The sequence below is a fragment of the Tamandua tetradactyla genome, chromosome 19 (genome assembly GCF_023851605.1).
Source record: "Tamandua tetradactyla isolate mTamTet1 chromosome 19, mTamTet1.pri, whole genome shotgun sequence".
Classification (NCBI taxonomy): Eukaryota; Metazoa; Chordata; class Mammalia; order Pilosa; family Myrmecophagidae; genus Tamandua; species Tamandua tetradactyla.
In genome coordinates, this window is record NC_135345.1 from 71,014,029 (window position 1) to 71,031,274 (window position 17,246).

Genomic DNA, 17,246 nt, shown 5'->3' on the forward strand with positions numbered 1-17,246 from the left:
GTTACATGCAAAAATGGAATATTGTCCAACCATATAAAGGAATGAAGTTCTAAACCATGAAGGCATCGGATTAAGTGAAATAAGCCAGAGACAAAAAAACAAATATTGTATGACCTCACTGATATGAAATAAGTAGACTAAGCAAATTCATAGAATCAGAAACTAAAATATAGGTTATCATGGGCTGGGATTGGGGAATGTGGAGTTAATGCTTAAATTGTACAGATTTTGTATTTGGGATTATTGAAAGTTTTGATAGTGGATAGTGGTAATTATAGCACAAAACTGCGAATGGAATTAGCTCCAAAATACATATTTAAAAGTGATTAAAAGGAAAAATTTTGGTCTACATATATGTTCCTGGCACAAAAATTTAAAAATATATCTGTAGGACTGTACAATGCAAACAGTGAACTCTGAATTAAACCATGGACTATAGTTAAGAATATAGTATAAAAGCATTTTTTCACCAATTGAAGGAAATATACTTCATAATGCAAGGTGTTGATAATAGTAGAGCATATGGGAACCCTATTTTATGCATGATATTTTTTATAAACCTACAACTTCAATAATTTTTTTAAAAAGTAAAAGACAGCTAGTGGAAATAAAGTCAAAGCTGAAGTAATTAACCTCTAACTTCCATAATGCCCTGTAGAGTTCTAAATATGGGCAAGACATTTTACACGTAGATTCCTGGCAAGCAAAGAAGACAAATAGATGGGAAACCAAGAAATAAACAACATTGTTGTCCCTAAGACTTTAAAATATTCCAGTAGCTCATGAAAACCCCAGGTCATGGGACCTGCCAGGAATTTCTCCTGTGCTGCTCCTATGGAAAAAGTACAGTAGAGGTCTTTGTCCCATATATCTCTATATTTTAAAAACTACAATAAATACATTAGTCTTTAAAAATACTTTTCCCTCAATAAAAATGAGTGGTATAATACAAAAACTCTTTATAACAAAGGGAATTCAATATGTGCTCAAAATCATGTTGAATAGATAAAGCATCTAATTCCAAGATAAAACATATGTTTTGAGAAATGGTTGGAGTGTGTAACTTCCAGGGCTTCCTTCATAGTGATAATTTCTCCAGCCCATATTTTAAGACTAGCAGGAAAACATCCAGTCGACTATCAAAATACCTGGAAATTCTTCATGTTATTAGAATATTCTTAGCATGTAAGTAATGCATTCTCATTTCACACAAAAATGCAGACTATAGAAATCATGAAAATAACTACAAAAAATTATCAGTCATCATATAATTATGAATAAACCATAAAATACTTTAGCAATATTTAAACTATAAATCTCCATTTAGCAATAAATCATGAACTTGATCTTTTAAAGCAAATATATGTTTATGCTATATTTCAGTGGATGAAGAGCATATTGTACATAAATATATATACATATATATGATTCTAACTGCTTAATAAATCAGCTTTTGCTGGGTACTTATAGTATTTCATGGTTTTAGGTAAATAATGCTAAATAATTCTATAATGAATACCTTATATGTACATTTTTGGTAAAAGTGGAGATATTTTGTATTTTTGATGAATGGAAAGGCCATAAACTTTAATAATCGACCAACTAGAGATTGGTTTTACAACAATTCATTAAATTGAGAGTTTAATCAATGACTACCCCCACTACTTTTTAGAAATGGAAGGAAAAAAGGTGCCTAAAGGATTATGACACAGGGTATGGTAGAAAAAAAACATTAGAACTGCAATTTTTTCCAAGTTGGTAAAACCAATCTCCCACTGAAGCCATAAAAAGAAAATCTCAATAAAGCACTAATAGAATGTCTGCTATTAAGCGATTTTATTTCCTGGTAAGCCTTCCAAAACAAATTAGCTACAAAAGGGAACCTTCACTTAAAAATAGCTTAGTTAGGAGACAATTAATTTTTGAAAAACATTTGCCAGAAAAAGTATCATTTTGGTTCCAGTGTCATTCCTTTTAGGTCATAGTAATTAAATATCAGGACAAAATTGTCTGTTAAGGGCCTTCCTAGTTCAGAACAATAAAGTCATATATTCATTTGTCTTTTTCCAGAAGTAAAATAGAGAAATATATTGTATATTTTCTGAAACAACCAAAATGAAGCTTCTACTTTGGGCCTGCATCATGTGTGTTGCTTTTGCAAAGCGGGTGAGTAAATGGACTTTTAAAATCAGAGCAATTTATTAACATCGAATAATTATGGCCAAGGGCTAGTATTAATGATATAAATTATTACGTGTTTATAGTGGTAAAACTAGAGGCATGAGACTACACATAAGATTTGTTGTGCCAAATTTTTCAAAACTGATTATTAAAAATCAAAATAATGAAATTTTAAGATCTGAAAAATAAACAAATAGCAAAGAAAGGAGGTGAATTCAGTAATACATGGGAAGAAGAAAAATGATAAGGACATGAATCCCATGTGGAAAATCTTAACAGCGTTATCTCCTCAAATTATATAAAGCCAGACCGGGCTTCCTCTGACACTGAAGTGCCATCACTGGAGGTATTTATGCAGTCTCTAGGAATAACTGATGGGGCAGAAGTCAGTGGACTAAAATGACCTTCGATGAAGAGTACATAGATGATACTCTAAAGTAAGAAATATCTGATGGCTAATTCTTAATCCTGTACACTTAGTGTGCTAAATATCCCTTTTTGTTAGATGGAGTAAATAATAATACACTTACACCATACAATTGTTGTGGACTTTAAATAAGATAACTATGTAAAGTGCTTAGCAGAGTACGTTGGATAGAGTAAAAACACAAAGAACACTTGATATTAATAACTATTATTGCTATCATTATCATCCTGTGCAAACTTCAGGCTACTATTGTATTCCTCAAAAATGACCTGAATTAAACTCTGACTCTTAAAATAGTAAATGATGAGTACCCTACACTACTTTTTATTCTTATCATGTTCAGTGGTGCGTATATGTAGTGAAACGCGTAAAACACTGAAGATTAATCAGAGAACTAGTGTATAGATAGTCCTTCTGGACTTGTAAAGAGGTGACAGCAGAACACCTGCACACACACACAGAACATAGACAAAATCAGGAGGTAAAAATGAATACAGCAAACTGAAATACACTTAGATACACTGGAGCAGAGCAAAAGATTTGAATTATTTTGATAATACAAAGGTTAGAAAAACATCATTTTCTATACAGGCATATGAATAAGAATCTGAGTGATTTTTCTAATAGTAAAGATGTATGCACATGTAGGCAATCATAAACCAAAATCCAACCAGCTATCCAAGGTAAAACTTCCTGAAGCAATCATCTAGGTCTAAAATTAATAATAATGATAATAAACAAACAATGCATACTTATGACTCATATTTCCTAAAGAAATTAACTATAATAATTATTTCAGTGCAAATATTTCAATAATATGGAAATCTGTGTAAGATGTTTTCAAATAAATGACAATATTAAAAACATTTTTTCTCTTTTGTTTTAGAAGCGTTTTCCCTTCATTGGTGAGGTAAACTTCTTTTTTCATATATACATGTATATATCTTTTTATTTTTTACTTTAAAGTGCATTTTGCATTTAAAAACTCTGATTTCTTTACAATGAAAGATTGTGACAACTATTGTGATTAAAATATTAGTGTTATTAGTCTCTTCTAATTTTCTAGAAAATTATTTATAATTATATTTTCATTAAACATATTTACCATAAGGTTTTTAATTCCTTTTTAATAAGCAGAAACATTAGTAAGTACAGTTCTCTTGTAGTGTGATAAAGTTTTACTATACCTAGGTCTTCCATCGTGACTCTGTAAAACTTGATTGCAATGTACTGTTTATTTGAACAAACTGATTGACCCAGGAAGGCTTTGCCCGGATGAAGAATTAGAGCCAAAGAAAAAATCATCTAGAACTGCTAGCCCGAGGAGTGTACCCAAAGTAATTTGACTTCAGTGTAGCAAATGCCCATAAATTACCCCTCTAAGGGAGACCAAAGCATTTATGGATCAACTGACAATAGACTATTTCTAATTCTTTGCCATTTACCTCAAATGCTGATGACAAGAGTGTGGTAAGAAAATTATACTTGTACCTAGCCAGAAGTATGTAAGATATGAACATGATAATCTAGCAAAGAAAAGCCAAAAGATACAGTTCTGGGATGTACACACTTTTGACCAAAAGCAATTAACAATAGAAAAAAGGAGTAAGAATATGTTGAAAATCATTAAACACTAATGGAAATAATATGAGATATTATTTTTCATTTCTTATAAGAGTTAAAATTTGAAACATAAGATTCTACAATTCTATGAACCACAATACAAATAATTTAAATTTGTCTCTGTTTGTGGATCATGCACATCACGCATCATACTCTGAGACACTTTGGCAATATGACCCATGAACAAACTTTTTAAATTTTAGAGTAGTTGTAGATTTACAGAAAAACCATTCAAGAAAATACAGAGTTCTCATATACCCACCACTGCCCCCATGCACAATTTTACTTATTAATATTTTGCATTAGTATGGTACATTTGTTATAATTGAACTGATATTATTTTAATTATATTATTAATTAAGGTCCATAGCTTACATTAAGGTTCCTCACTGTGCTATACAATTATTGTTTTTTATCCTATTTTAATTATGGTGACTTATATACAACTTAATATTCCTCATTTTAGTCTCTTTCAAGTCTACATTTCAGTATGTAATTACCAACACCACTCAGTACCAAAACTCATCACCCCAAACAAAAATTCTATATCAATTAAGCATTCGTTCTCCATTTCCCACTCTACACCTGCCCCTGGCAACCTATATATGAGCAAAATATTTTAATTACATAATAAAGGAAACCAATAAAATTGAGAGAGAATACTATATATCATATAAATTTAATTAGATAGCTTGATTGGCTGGGGGATGTCACATACCAGATAGCTGAGCCAAGAAACCATATTTTCGAGTATTTCAATAACAGCACTGGACAGTACATAATAGGCGCTCAACACATACTGTTTAAGATAAATCATTGACTATTCAACAAGAAAAACCTTGAACTATCCCAAAGCTAGTAAAGAACAAACTGCATTTATTGAGAAGTTATGTTGCCAACTCTTGTTTAATCACTGGGAATTTTGAGATAAACATAAAGAATGATCCAATGTAAATACCATGTAAAAAAGCAACTGAATTGAATCAAAAGATTTGCTTCTCTGTACCTGAAAGTTTCTACAAAGATATCACCAAAAAATTTAAATCATAATTTAGAAACATTGGAACTGGCTAGACAGTAAAATCGATCATTGATTATACCCACTTCGGAAGAATGCATTTTAGGATAACAGGACTCGATCAATGCAATCGCAGAAAAGCTAATAAGGAAAAAAACTGTAGCGCTGAACAAACAAAAATTCCAGGTTACTCAGAGACTCTTGTCAGTTCTGTCACTCTAGATATAAATAAAGGTCTAAAGACAGATATTTTTCAGTGATATGGAATTTAAAGGCAACTTTGTTTCTTTAAAGCAGTTTTACTGTGATATATTCACATTTCATACAAATCATCCAAAGTGAACATTGTTTTTCTTTGTTGTTTTAGAAATTTCTCCCATCCAGTGATGAGGTAAACTATATCCATTTTTGTTTATGTTTGTATTTTAAGATATTAGATGTATTTTATATTATTTCCTTTTGAAAATAGCATTGTCTAGTGTCACATAATTCAGTATACTTATACCTCTCTTTGAAAAGATAAGAAATTAACTAAGAACATGTTCTCTTCTCTTGCTGTGATGGACCTATTTAAATATGTATATATTAACATTAAATATGTATATATATGTGTGTGTGTGTAAGCATATTTAACTTACATATGTCCTGTATTTTTAAATTAATACTGATATCTTGCCCAGATGCACTGCCTGCTTACTAGAATAAACGCTTCAAAAATAAATAATCATATACATAAAGTTTAACATCATAGAAAAGTATCACTGATAAAGAAAGTACTATTTTCCACCAAATATTAAAGCTGAGTCTATCTTCATAAATGGTGTCTGTTATTGACAAATTGACTTGGAACACAGGTAAAGAAATTAACTCCATCAATTAGTTAATGCTAACCTAAATATATTATAAATGTTAAATATAGTTTGTCATATTTTTAAATGATCATTTATCAAAATTTAAAATGCTCTGAATTATAATTGAGTTATATAATGAATCAAAGAATCCAGAATTCTGTACAGAAGTGACCTGCTAATGAAAACCGAAAAATGTATACTAGGAAATACAGTTATTCATATATGTAAGAATAAGAAATGTCTTAATTTTCTATAAATTCTTGCATAATTTTGGAGTCCCTTAACTGTCTTGCATACAGTTAATTGGCCACCCTAGAGCAATTGGAGGACAACGTGGAGGTCTCTCCACTAAAATATATCATTTTGAAATTTGATAGTAAATGCATTCATAATGTTAATAAGCTACTCATTTTAAGCACGAATACCACAGGGAAAATTAAATTTGAACAGCTGGTAGTCAGTTATCCACATCTTGCCTGCTTTCCCACTTGGTAACAATTTAAAGTATATGGCCTTGAAGGAGTGGAAGTTTGTGGAAGGACGGGGAGGCGCTCAGAAGGACACTCTGGAATCTGGGACACCTGCAAGAGGTGAACGCTTCCAGTGGGGCACTTCAGAGACTGAGAGGACACCGAGCATAGTAGGGGGAGGAAGGGAGGTGGAGAAGGGATGTTTTCCTGTGAGGGACAGTAAGGAGGAACTGAGTACAGAGAAGGAAGGCTGGAAGCACCTATCTTATACTGTGAATTTGAAGCTTTCCTTCGTATTTTGTCCTAGCCTACGCAGGCATGCTTTGCAGACAGAACACTCTTAGCTGCCTGAATACAAAATACATCCCCTTACATTGGAGTTTATTCAATTATTTTAAGAAATTGTTAGTTCCCATTTCTAAAAGTTTGGAAACACATTAACCTTAAGAAAGAGATTAAATAAAATTCTTTAGAAAAATGAGCCTTATCATTGTATGTAATCACAGTAATTCCATAAGTAATACATAAGTAGGATAGACACAATCAACTTTAATTGATCTCTTTGCTTCTCCTTCAGGACTATAATGGTGATCGTGACCCACTCAATCCCTCTCTGAATATTCCTTATCACTTAGGGGACAGTTATTTCCCTCCTTCTTACTATCCCCCACCGAACTATCCCAATAACCTGGAGTTCGCTGACCTTCATACAGTGCCACCTGCATATCCCTGGGTCCCCACTACTCCTTTAGTCCCTTCTGCCTTCACTGTTCCTAGTTTTCCAGCAGTTACTTGGTACCCCCCTCCTCCTGCACCCCCTAAGGTTTCCTCCCTTGTCCCTCCCCCAAACAATCCTGAAGCACCTGGAGTTTCTGTGGGACATGGTGTCTTACCTGTTGGGGTCACATCATCACACCCACCTTTAGGAGCTGGGCCTATGTCACCTGAGCCCGCAACGGTAGGACCCATTGCACCCAGGCCTGTGGCAGCTGGGCCTATGTCACCCGAATCTGTGACAGTTGAACCTGCTGCATCTGAGCCTGGGGTAGCTGAGCCTGGTGCATCTGAATCTGCAGCAGCTGGGCCTCTTGTACTTGAGCCTGCAGCAGCTGGGCCTGTTCTACTCGAGCCTGCAGCAGCTGGGCCTGTTATGCCAGGGCCTGTCTTACCCGAGCCTGTGACACTTGGGGCTGTTATACCCAGGCCTCTGGCAGTTGGACCTGCTGCATCCAAACCTACGAGAACTGGGCCTTTTGCAGCTAAGCATGTGGCTCCTGGGCCTCTTACGCCTGGACCTATGGCAGCTGGGGCTGATGCACCTGAGCATGTGGCATCTGAGCCTCTCGCACCCAAGCCTGTGGTAACCGGGCACGCTTCAACTGAGACTGTTGCACCTGAGCCCATAGAACTTGAGCCCACTACACCTGAGTCTGAGGCAGACGAGCCTGACGAAGCTGAGCCTCCTGACGAAGCTGAGCCTCCTTCCAAACCTGCTCTGGCCGAGCCTACGGCCCCAGAATTCCAGCCTTTCACTTTTGACAGGGTAAGTTGTCTGAATTTGACACTTGTAAGGCGTGGGATTTCTTGGAGGGAGACAGAAGAGCAATATCCCCACTAATGTATATCAGCTTAAATATTTGCAATGCTTTATCACGATATAATTGACATACAACAAACAGCACCTATTAAAAGCATATTTTGATACGTTTTAACACATGATAAACATATGGATAATGAACATATCCACCAGTGCCAAAAGTTTCCTCCTGTTCCTTTGTAACAGCACCCTCTTTTCCTTCCATTCCTGATCTGTTTTCTGTCACTATAGATTTATTTGCATTTGCATTTTCTTGAATTTTATTTAAGTGGTATAATACTCTTTGTACTAATTTTTGCCTGGATTCTTTGACCCAGATGAATCATTTTGAGATTTACCCATGTTTTGTGTATATTGGTAGTTCATTTTCTTTCTGACATGCAGAATACTATTTATTTTATTGTATGGATATGCCATAATTTGTGTATCCATTAATTTCTTGGTGAACATTTTAGTTGTTTTCAGTATTTTTTCTTTGCTATGAACATTCATGTACCAGTCTTTGAGCAGATGTAAGCATTAGTTAATTTATCCTGGGTGTGTTAGTCAAGGTTCTCCAGAGAAATAGGACAAGATGGTCGTGGTTCTTTGCATGGCGGAGTGATTCAAACCATCATTCCTGTGTCATTAATTGTCATGCAAGGATTGCATTGCTGGTGTTTTCTATTGACTTTAATTGTGGAGTATGGATTTACTAAAATATGCCCTAAGAGATTCCTTATATTCCAGGTACACACTTCCTTACCTCCATTGTATAGTAGCAGTTCAATTTCCTCTTGGTAATAAGGAGCAATCATTGCAGCCAATATCTTAACTCCCTTCTTTTCCTGTTGATTCGGAGGTACATGGAGTCAAAGTGGCTGGGTGAATGTCTTCATTTCCAGTTCAGTAGAATCATTATTGTACCTCTGGTGGAAATACTCCTCCCTTTGAAACTAAGACCTCTAGATCAACAGAACATAAGTTTATGGGGACAGGAGGCAAAAATGTTTACCAGTGGATCACTAAGGTAATAGTAAATTGTGCTGCTCCCATTTCTGCCACTGGACCCATGAATCTTGATGAGAGAAACAGCACCATAGAGTGGATGCTGATTCAGAGCATACACAGCTTCCTGGAGAACACTGCCCCAGTCGTGCAAGGTACTCACTCTTAGTTGGCACTGTAATTGAGTCTTCCAAAGGCCATTCCAATATTCTATCAATCCAGCTGCTTTAGAATGATGGGTAACATGGTAAAACCAGTGTTTTCCATAATCATGAGCCATTTGCCACACTTTATTTCATGTGAAGTGGATTCCTTGATCAGAAGCAATGCTGTGTGGAGTACTGTTTTGATTTGCTAAAGCTGCCAGAATGCAGCAAACCAGAAATGTAGCAGCTTTTAAGACGAGCATTTATTAAGTTATAAGTTAACAGTTCTAAGGCCAGATAAATGTCCAAACTAAAACATCCAGAAAAAGATGAACTCCATTCAAGAAAGGTGATATCTGTCACATGGGAAAGCACAGGGCTCGTGTCTGTCGGTCCTTGTTCGTGGTTCCCTTCTTCCAGCTTCTGATGCCAGTGGTTTTCTTCTCTAAGCATTGTGGGTCTTCACTTAGCACCTCTGGGACACAGCTAAGGCTTCTGGCTTGCTTAGTATTTTGTGGAAGGCACATGGTGATGTCTGCTGGGTGTTGCCTATGTCTAGGTGTTATCTCTCTCTGTCAGTGCTCCAAGCAGCTCAACTGTCTGTGTCTCTATAAGCTCCAAAGCAACTGTTCTCCAAGTATTTGTATCTGAGGTTTCTCCAAAATGTTTACCCCATTAAAGTACTCTAGTGAACTAATCAAGACCCACCTTGAATGGGTGGGGTCACAACTGCAGCAATGCAAAAACCACACCCACAGTTGGGTGTGTCACATCTCCATGGAATTAATCTGACCAAAAGTTCTCACCCACATTGAGTGGGTTAATCTCCATGGAAACAATCTAATCCATGGTTTACACCCTAAACAATTGGTCTGGCCCCACCAGATTGGATCAGGATTAAAACATGGGTTTTCTGGGTACATAATAGTTTCAAACCAGCACAAGTACCATGATGATGGTTAAGAAGTTCTGTAAATCCATGGATGGTAGGTTTGGCAGAAGCACTGCATGCAAGGAAGGCAAATCTGTATCCAGCGTCTAATCCAATAGAACTAAATGCTTGCAAATCTCATGTATTAGTTCTAAGCAGGTATTCTATACATCTCATCAAATGTTTTACTGTGAATCCAGACAGTTTTCCTTTTCTGTTTCTAAACTATATACTATCTATACTTAAATTTATTTTCTGTAAATTTCATCTGTGATTCAAGACAGTTTTACTTTCATTTCCAAACTTAACATCATTTATATATTGATTTATTCATTCACTTTATTCATTTATTCATTGCATTATTATACTAGCTAAAACCCAGTAGTGTTAAATAAAAATTATTGGCATGGATGTGCTTGTCTTGTGCCTAATATTAGGGGAAAGCATTCAGTGATTCATCATGAAGTATGATGGTAGTTGAAGGTTTTTTATAGATGCTCTTTATCAAATTTTTAAAAATTCCTTCTATTTCCATATTTCTGAGGATTTTCATAAGGAACAAATGGAGTTTTTCAAATGCTTTTTTTCATATTCACATAATTGTATAGTATGTTTTTTAATCTGTTGGTATGGTGAATTACATTGATTGATTTCTAAATGTTTAACCAGCCTTCTATTCCTGGGATAGACTTCTGTCGGTTATGATGTATTGTTATGTATATATACTATTGCGTTCTTTTTGCTAAAATTTTGGTTTAAATATTTGCAGCTATGTCAATGAAGGATATTTGGCTACAGTTTTCTTAACATGACACATTCCCAATTGGTTGTAGTATCAGAGTAATTCCAGCTTCATGAAATAAATTTGGAGATAATCCCTCTTCTTTAAATTTCTGAAACACTTCATGTAGAATAGCTATTAATTCTTCCTGAGATGCTTGGAGGAATTTACCAGTGAAGTAAAGTAGGTGGGAAAGATTTTAATTAAAATTTATTTTAAAAATAAATGTATGTCTGCTCAGGTGTCTTTTTTTTTTCTTGAGTGTTCTCTGAATGTTTGTATTTTTAAGGGATTTCTCCATTTCTAAGTTATAGAATTGATTATCCCAAAATTGTTCATTATATTATCATGTCACCTTTTTTTTGTATGCTGTGTGGAGGGGTCACATTTCATTCTTTTTCCATGTGAGTAACCCGTTATTGCAGCACCATTTGTTGAATTTTTATTTGTTTGGTTTCTTGTTTGTTTGCTTGTTTGGTTTTTTTTTTGGTTGGGGGAGTGCATGGGCCAGGAATCGAATCTGGGTCTCCCACATGGCAGGTGAAGATTCTACCACTGAATTACCCTCGCACCTCCAATATATCATCTTTTTAATATCCATAGGATGCCATCATTTGCCTTCCAGATACTAGTAATTTGTGTTCTTTCTCTTTCTTTACTGATCAGTATGGGTATATTTTGTCTATTATATTCATGATTTCAAAGATTCATCCTTGGTTTCATTGAGTTTTTCTATTTTCCATTTCATTATTTTCTGCTCTGATATTTTGTTCAAGTTGTTTAAGTCTTTAATAATGCTCATGTCTTCTATATTTTTACTGATTTTCTGAATATTTACTCTGTCAGTTATTGAGAGGGATGTTAAAATTTAATTGTATTTGTTAATTTGTCGATTTCTTCTTCAATGTATTAGTTTATGCTTGATATTTTTGAAACTCAGGTATTTGGTGCATAAGCATTCAGGATTATAAAAGAGCTGATCCTTAATTGTTAAGAAATTATCTTCTTTAGACATGATAGTATGGTAAGTTATTTTCCCCTAAATCTACATTTTTCTGATATTAATATAGCAATTCTAGCATTCTTTTGAATCTTGTTAGCATGCCATGGGTTTTTCACACTTTGAAGTTATTTTTGTCTTTCTATTTAAATTGGGCTTCTAGTAGACAGTGTATAGATGGGTTTTACTTACTTTTTTAACCAATGCGCCAATCTATGCATTTTTGGTTTGTTTAGACCACTGACTTTTAATTTGATTATTGCTATGTTTGGGCTTATATTTACCATCTTGCTTTTTGTGTACGATTTGTCGCACTTGCTTTACAATATCTTTTTCTTCTTTTCTTCCCTCTTTTGGAAGACAGAGCTGCAACTGTGTGTGTGCATATGTGTGTGTGTACTTGTGGGCATTTGTGAGAGAGAAAAATATACAATTTCATCTTCTCTTTTAGCTTTTTATCTGTAAGTATTTGCTGTGTTATTTTGATGGCTTGATAATATACAAGAGTTTAAAATATACATCTTAATCATATCACAGTGTACCTTTATGTCACGTAGTATATAGTATAAGAATCTGACAGGAATATGTTTTATGTCTCCCCATCCAACCTGTGTGCTATTGTTGCCATATATTTTACCTTTTTTTTTTTTTGACACTCTCAAAAATTGAGTTTTCATCTCTAGAATTCCCCCTTTGGATATTTTCTTAACTCTTCAATGACTGTACTTGACGTGTGCAATCCTTTGTTTAGCCTGAACATATGTGATAATTATAAGCTTATTGTTTTAATGTCCTTGTCTACTAATTCTATTGTCTGTATCATTTCTGGGTCAGTTTCAATTTTATCAATTTTTTTCTCATTATTATGAGTCTTATTTTCCATCTTTCTGTGTGGCTGATATTTTTCTTTAATTTTGGATGGCAGATATTGTGAATATTATTTTGTTGAATGCTAGTTATTTCTGTCTTCCTATACATATCTTGAGTTTTTTTCTGGCACAATATTCAGCTACTGGTTTTTAAACTTTATAAGGCAAGAATAGAAAAGCATTTTATCGAAGGCTAATTCTTCCCCATCACTGAAATAAAATGATTTTGAGAACTCAGTCTTATGCCTTGTGAATTCTGAGACTTTTCACTCTGGCTGGTGGAATCAGACATTTCCCTGCCCTTGGTGAGCTATAGGAACCAGATATTGTTCTATCATTTCAGGTGGTTCTTTCCTTAGCCTATGTAATTTCCTTATATGAATGATCAATACTCAATCAATGACATGAGTATAACCTCTATACATCTTTATAGCTATGTTTTGTTCCCCTCTTTCCACTCAGATACTCTGCCTGAGTCCTTTCTGGGCTCCAGTATCCATTTCCTTAACTCAAGGAGATGACTAGGCTCTGCCTGTTATCTCTCTACCACAACAAAGTCTTAATATTCTCCCCAAACCTGATATTCAGATCTAGTAAAACTATTGTCTCACATATTTTTTGTCTGATTTTTTTGTTTGTTCTACACAAAAGAGTAAATTTGGTTCCCATTACTCTAACGTTTAACCTGAAGAATAAGTTCTCTAAAAGTTTTTTGTTGTTGTTGTTATGGGGTTTTTTGTTTTGTTTCTTTTTTTTTTTTGGCACGGGCAGGCACTGGAAATCGAACCCAGGTCTCTGGCATGGGAGGCGAGGACTCTGTCCCTGAGTAACCATCACACCACCCTAAAAGCTTTTTTAAAAAACAATCATTTTATAAAAAATACTTGAGGAGTGCTTGGTTCCTAAGTTTTAGGAGATTAAGCTCAGATAATTGGGTTACTTTATAAAAAAGAAAGTGGTATTCCAAACTACATAGAAGATATACAGAACCCTAAAAACAAATGGGAGTAGAAATCCATCAATGAGTAATTTATGAGTACATTGTCTGCCACAAATAGGATATTTCTAGTAGTTATTTCCTCGAAGTACAACATTTTCTTCTTTTAAGATACTCACCGAGAGGTCAAGTTAAATGGTTATTTGGAACTGCTTCAGGGAAGTATAAAGAACTATTCTTAGTTTTAACTTCTCTACTCATTAACACATTGATCTAGTAGGGTTTCTTGACACCAAATACTTTATATCCTATCTAATATATTCCTGTAACTCATAGTTCATGTGGGGATAGAGAAGGAAAAGTAGAAAATGAGGATTAATAAAATAGGACCCTGTAGAAGGGACCTTGAAAATACACCTGAATACCTTGGCTTTTATCCGGTAGCAAATGGAATTTATTAAGGACCTTCACTGAGAGAAGTGATATGACTTATTCTGTTTCAGAAAGCTAAATCCTATTGAATACTCAATACTGATGACAGTATCGAGTATGAGAAGAAAGATTATTCATAAAAATTAAGCCCAGTGCTAGAAAATGAAGTATATTTCATCATGTATGAAATGATCTTTTTTTTTTAGGTATACAAATGAAATTTTCTAGATGAGAGAGTAACATGCATTTGTTCTTGTAAGTACTACATGATAATGAGATTTAAAATCACAGATTAAATAAACTAAATCTCTCCATCTGAAAGAACATTTAAATATCTTTTACTGCCTGAAAATTGAAAAGTAGAATGTAGAGAAATACTGATAGTCTCTGCCTCAGAAACTCTGAAATTATGAAGTCATATATTGTAGAATAAATTCAAGCTAATTTAGGACAACTACACAGTCCTTCTTCAAATTGATCCAAAGTAATTATCACTCATATATTCTAAAATGATAGTGATCAATATAGGGAAGAAACTTCTATATGGAAGAAGAAAGTTGAATTATGGATGTGAGGAAGTGTTGTTCATAAAAGTTCTCACAGGTCATTCTGTATTCTACCTCAAGAGCCACCCTCCTTACTCCACATTTTCAGAGAACCACTGCATATAAAATAAATCAATAAACAAGCTATTTAGACCTGAAGTCTCCCAGTCCCTACTTTCCACCCAAATTCTACCTTTCCACCGCTATCCCCTCATCCACAACTATCTAGGAAGAAGATACTGGCCAAAATGCTCTAATTGGACTCCTAATCATATGATCATGAGATAAGAAATTTGGTTACCCCAACCCCAAGTTCTCATTCTTTCATCCCTTCCCAAAATTGTTCCAAGTTTGCTGTTCCAAATATTCACTGGACAAAAAATGGCGAGATTTTATGTCTGTCAGCTAAGTTGGAATTTCTACTGTAATAGCAAAGGAAAAATGAAAAACAAACATGATGGCCATTTAGGTAGTTGGTAATGCCTCTTGATAACAGCATTACCAAGGAAATTAAAAGGCCTCATTTTTTAATTAGTCCTGCCTATTTCAATATTATATTGTTTTTTATTTGCTTTACTAGTATGCTAGATGAAAAGCTATTGATTAGTGAATTAGTTCAAAATATTAGATAAATTTAATAATTTCATATTTTCAGTAAGCATTTGTATTTACTTTCTTATTTTATTAATTACTTAATTCACAATGGGTAAAGGAAAAAAATGTGCTTTTCAGGAAAGGTGTCTCTCTTATAGTGAAGAAGGAACTCAGCTTCAAGTCACTCATTATCAGAAAACAGTGTTGATCTGAACCCAATACCTCCCCATACACACATAACACATTCAGTATGATATATACATACATGCAAGTAAGTCATAACATTGAATTAACATTGTAGTTTTAAATGAATTGATTGTTAGAAGAATGTATAATTTCCATAAAAGGGCAGAAGAAAACAAGCCTGATTCTCTTACAAGTTTAATTATGTCATGCAAAAAGATTTATGGACTTGCAATATGATGACTCAATATAATCATTTAAAATAAAATTAAAATCAAAGTAAAAAATACTTTCCTCTAATCATAAGTAATTTGGAAATTTTCTTTTATACAACTAATATGTTAATTTTCTTTTTTTTTTAGATACTGGTGCAGAAATCAGTGAAATCAACAAAAATGTTCTTTCTTTTCTAAAGATTATTTCATTCTGTCATATTAAAAATATGTCTAATCATATTGGTGGGTTTGTAATGCTTTTCATTGGTCTTAATTTACATAGGAATAATGTTTGTAATGTAGTTTTTCAATTCAAAAATTTAAAAGGCTACTTCATAAATATATAATTATCAACAGAGGTTTAATCATATGATGGCAGTATGTGCTGTTCTTTTGAATACTGTCTAAAAAACATTAGCAACAGGCGGGCCATGGTGGCCCAGCAGGCAGAGCTCTTGCCTGCCATGCTGGAGACCTGGGTTAGATTCCCAGTGCCTGTCCATGTAAAAATTAAATAAATGAATAAACATTAACAGCATAGAATTTTTCTTTTATTTCCTATTCTTTATACTGATAGTGTACAGAAGGCAGCAGAAGAAAGCAATCCATTATTTGGTAGCCAATCCTGTCTTGTCCCATATTGTTTCATCTTCTTAAAAAATTATATTTAATTCCAACTTGTATAGCACTGGTCAGGAATGAGCACTGTTTCAATATCAGCTCCTTAGACCCTTATAATAACCATAAGAGGTAGGCCTACTATCTTGGGCTCCATTTTAAAGATCAGAAAACTATGCAACAGAGAAGATAAATGAGTTGCCAAAAATTATACACCTAGAAAGTGTCAATGGCAGGATGAGAAAGCCTACCAAGTAAATGTGAAGTTAAAGCTTTCTTGGAAGTTCGAAGACACAAACATGTAGGTAAGAATGGTGGGTGTATTGGTTTCCTGGGCTTTATAAAAAAATTACAACGAAGTTTGCTTAAAATAACAGAATTCATTCTCTCATAGCTCAGGAGGCTAGAATTACAAAATCAATTTTACTGGCCAAAATCAATGTGTTGGCAGGACTGCTCTCCCTCTGGAGAATAATGGGGAGCCTTACCCCATCAAATTTCTGTCTGTGACTGCCAGCATTCCTTGGACTGTGGCCACATCACTGCAATCTTCAAGGCAGGCATTTTCGGATCTCTCTTTTCTCCATACTGACATCACTTTTTTCTTCTTCTATGGGTGTTCGAATCTCTCTATGCTTCCCTCTTATAAGGATACTTTGTAATTCCATTTATGGCCCATCAAAATAATCTAGGACAATCTTCCCATCTTAAAATCTTTACCTTAACCACACCTTCAAAGATCCTTGTTTTCTCAGGTAAGCTGATATTCACAGGTTTCAGGGATTAGAACATAGATTTTTTTTTTCTGGAGGCGGGTATTTTTCAATCTGCTATTGTAGTA

At 34.3% G+C, this 17,246-nt stretch overlaps 2 protein-coding genes across 4 annotated transcripts in view; one reads left to right on the top strand and one right to left on the bottom strand.

Moving 5' to 3' along the window:
* Positions 1-14,504, top strand: part of PRR27 (proline rich 27) — a 29,633-nt gene extending 15,129 nt beyond the window's left edge. For 2 of the 3 annotated variants that reach the window (XM_077137161.1, XM_077137160.1), the window contains 5 exons: positions 2,071-2,166; positions 3,495-3,518; positions 5,617-5,640; positions 7,148-8,113; positions 14,457-14,504. In XM_077137161.1, coding sequence (XP_076993276.1) covers positions 2,116-2,166; positions 3,495-3,518; positions 5,617-5,640; positions 7,148-8,113; positions 14,457-14,468 — 1,077 coding nt within the window. In that variant the 5' untranslated portion in view covers positions 2,071-2,115 and the 3' untranslated portion in view covers positions 14,469-14,504. The remainder of the gene's footprint in view (positions 1-2,070; positions 2,167-3,494; positions 3,519-5,616; positions 5,641-7,147; positions 8,114-14,456) is intronic. The other variant, XM_077137162.1, reaches the window with a different exon arrangement.
* CSN2 (casein beta) overlaps positions 1-17,246 on the bottom strand; it is a 365,252-nt gene that overhangs the window by 59,766 nt on the left and 288,240 nt on the right. The gene's annotated exons all lie outside the window — the stretch shown is intronic.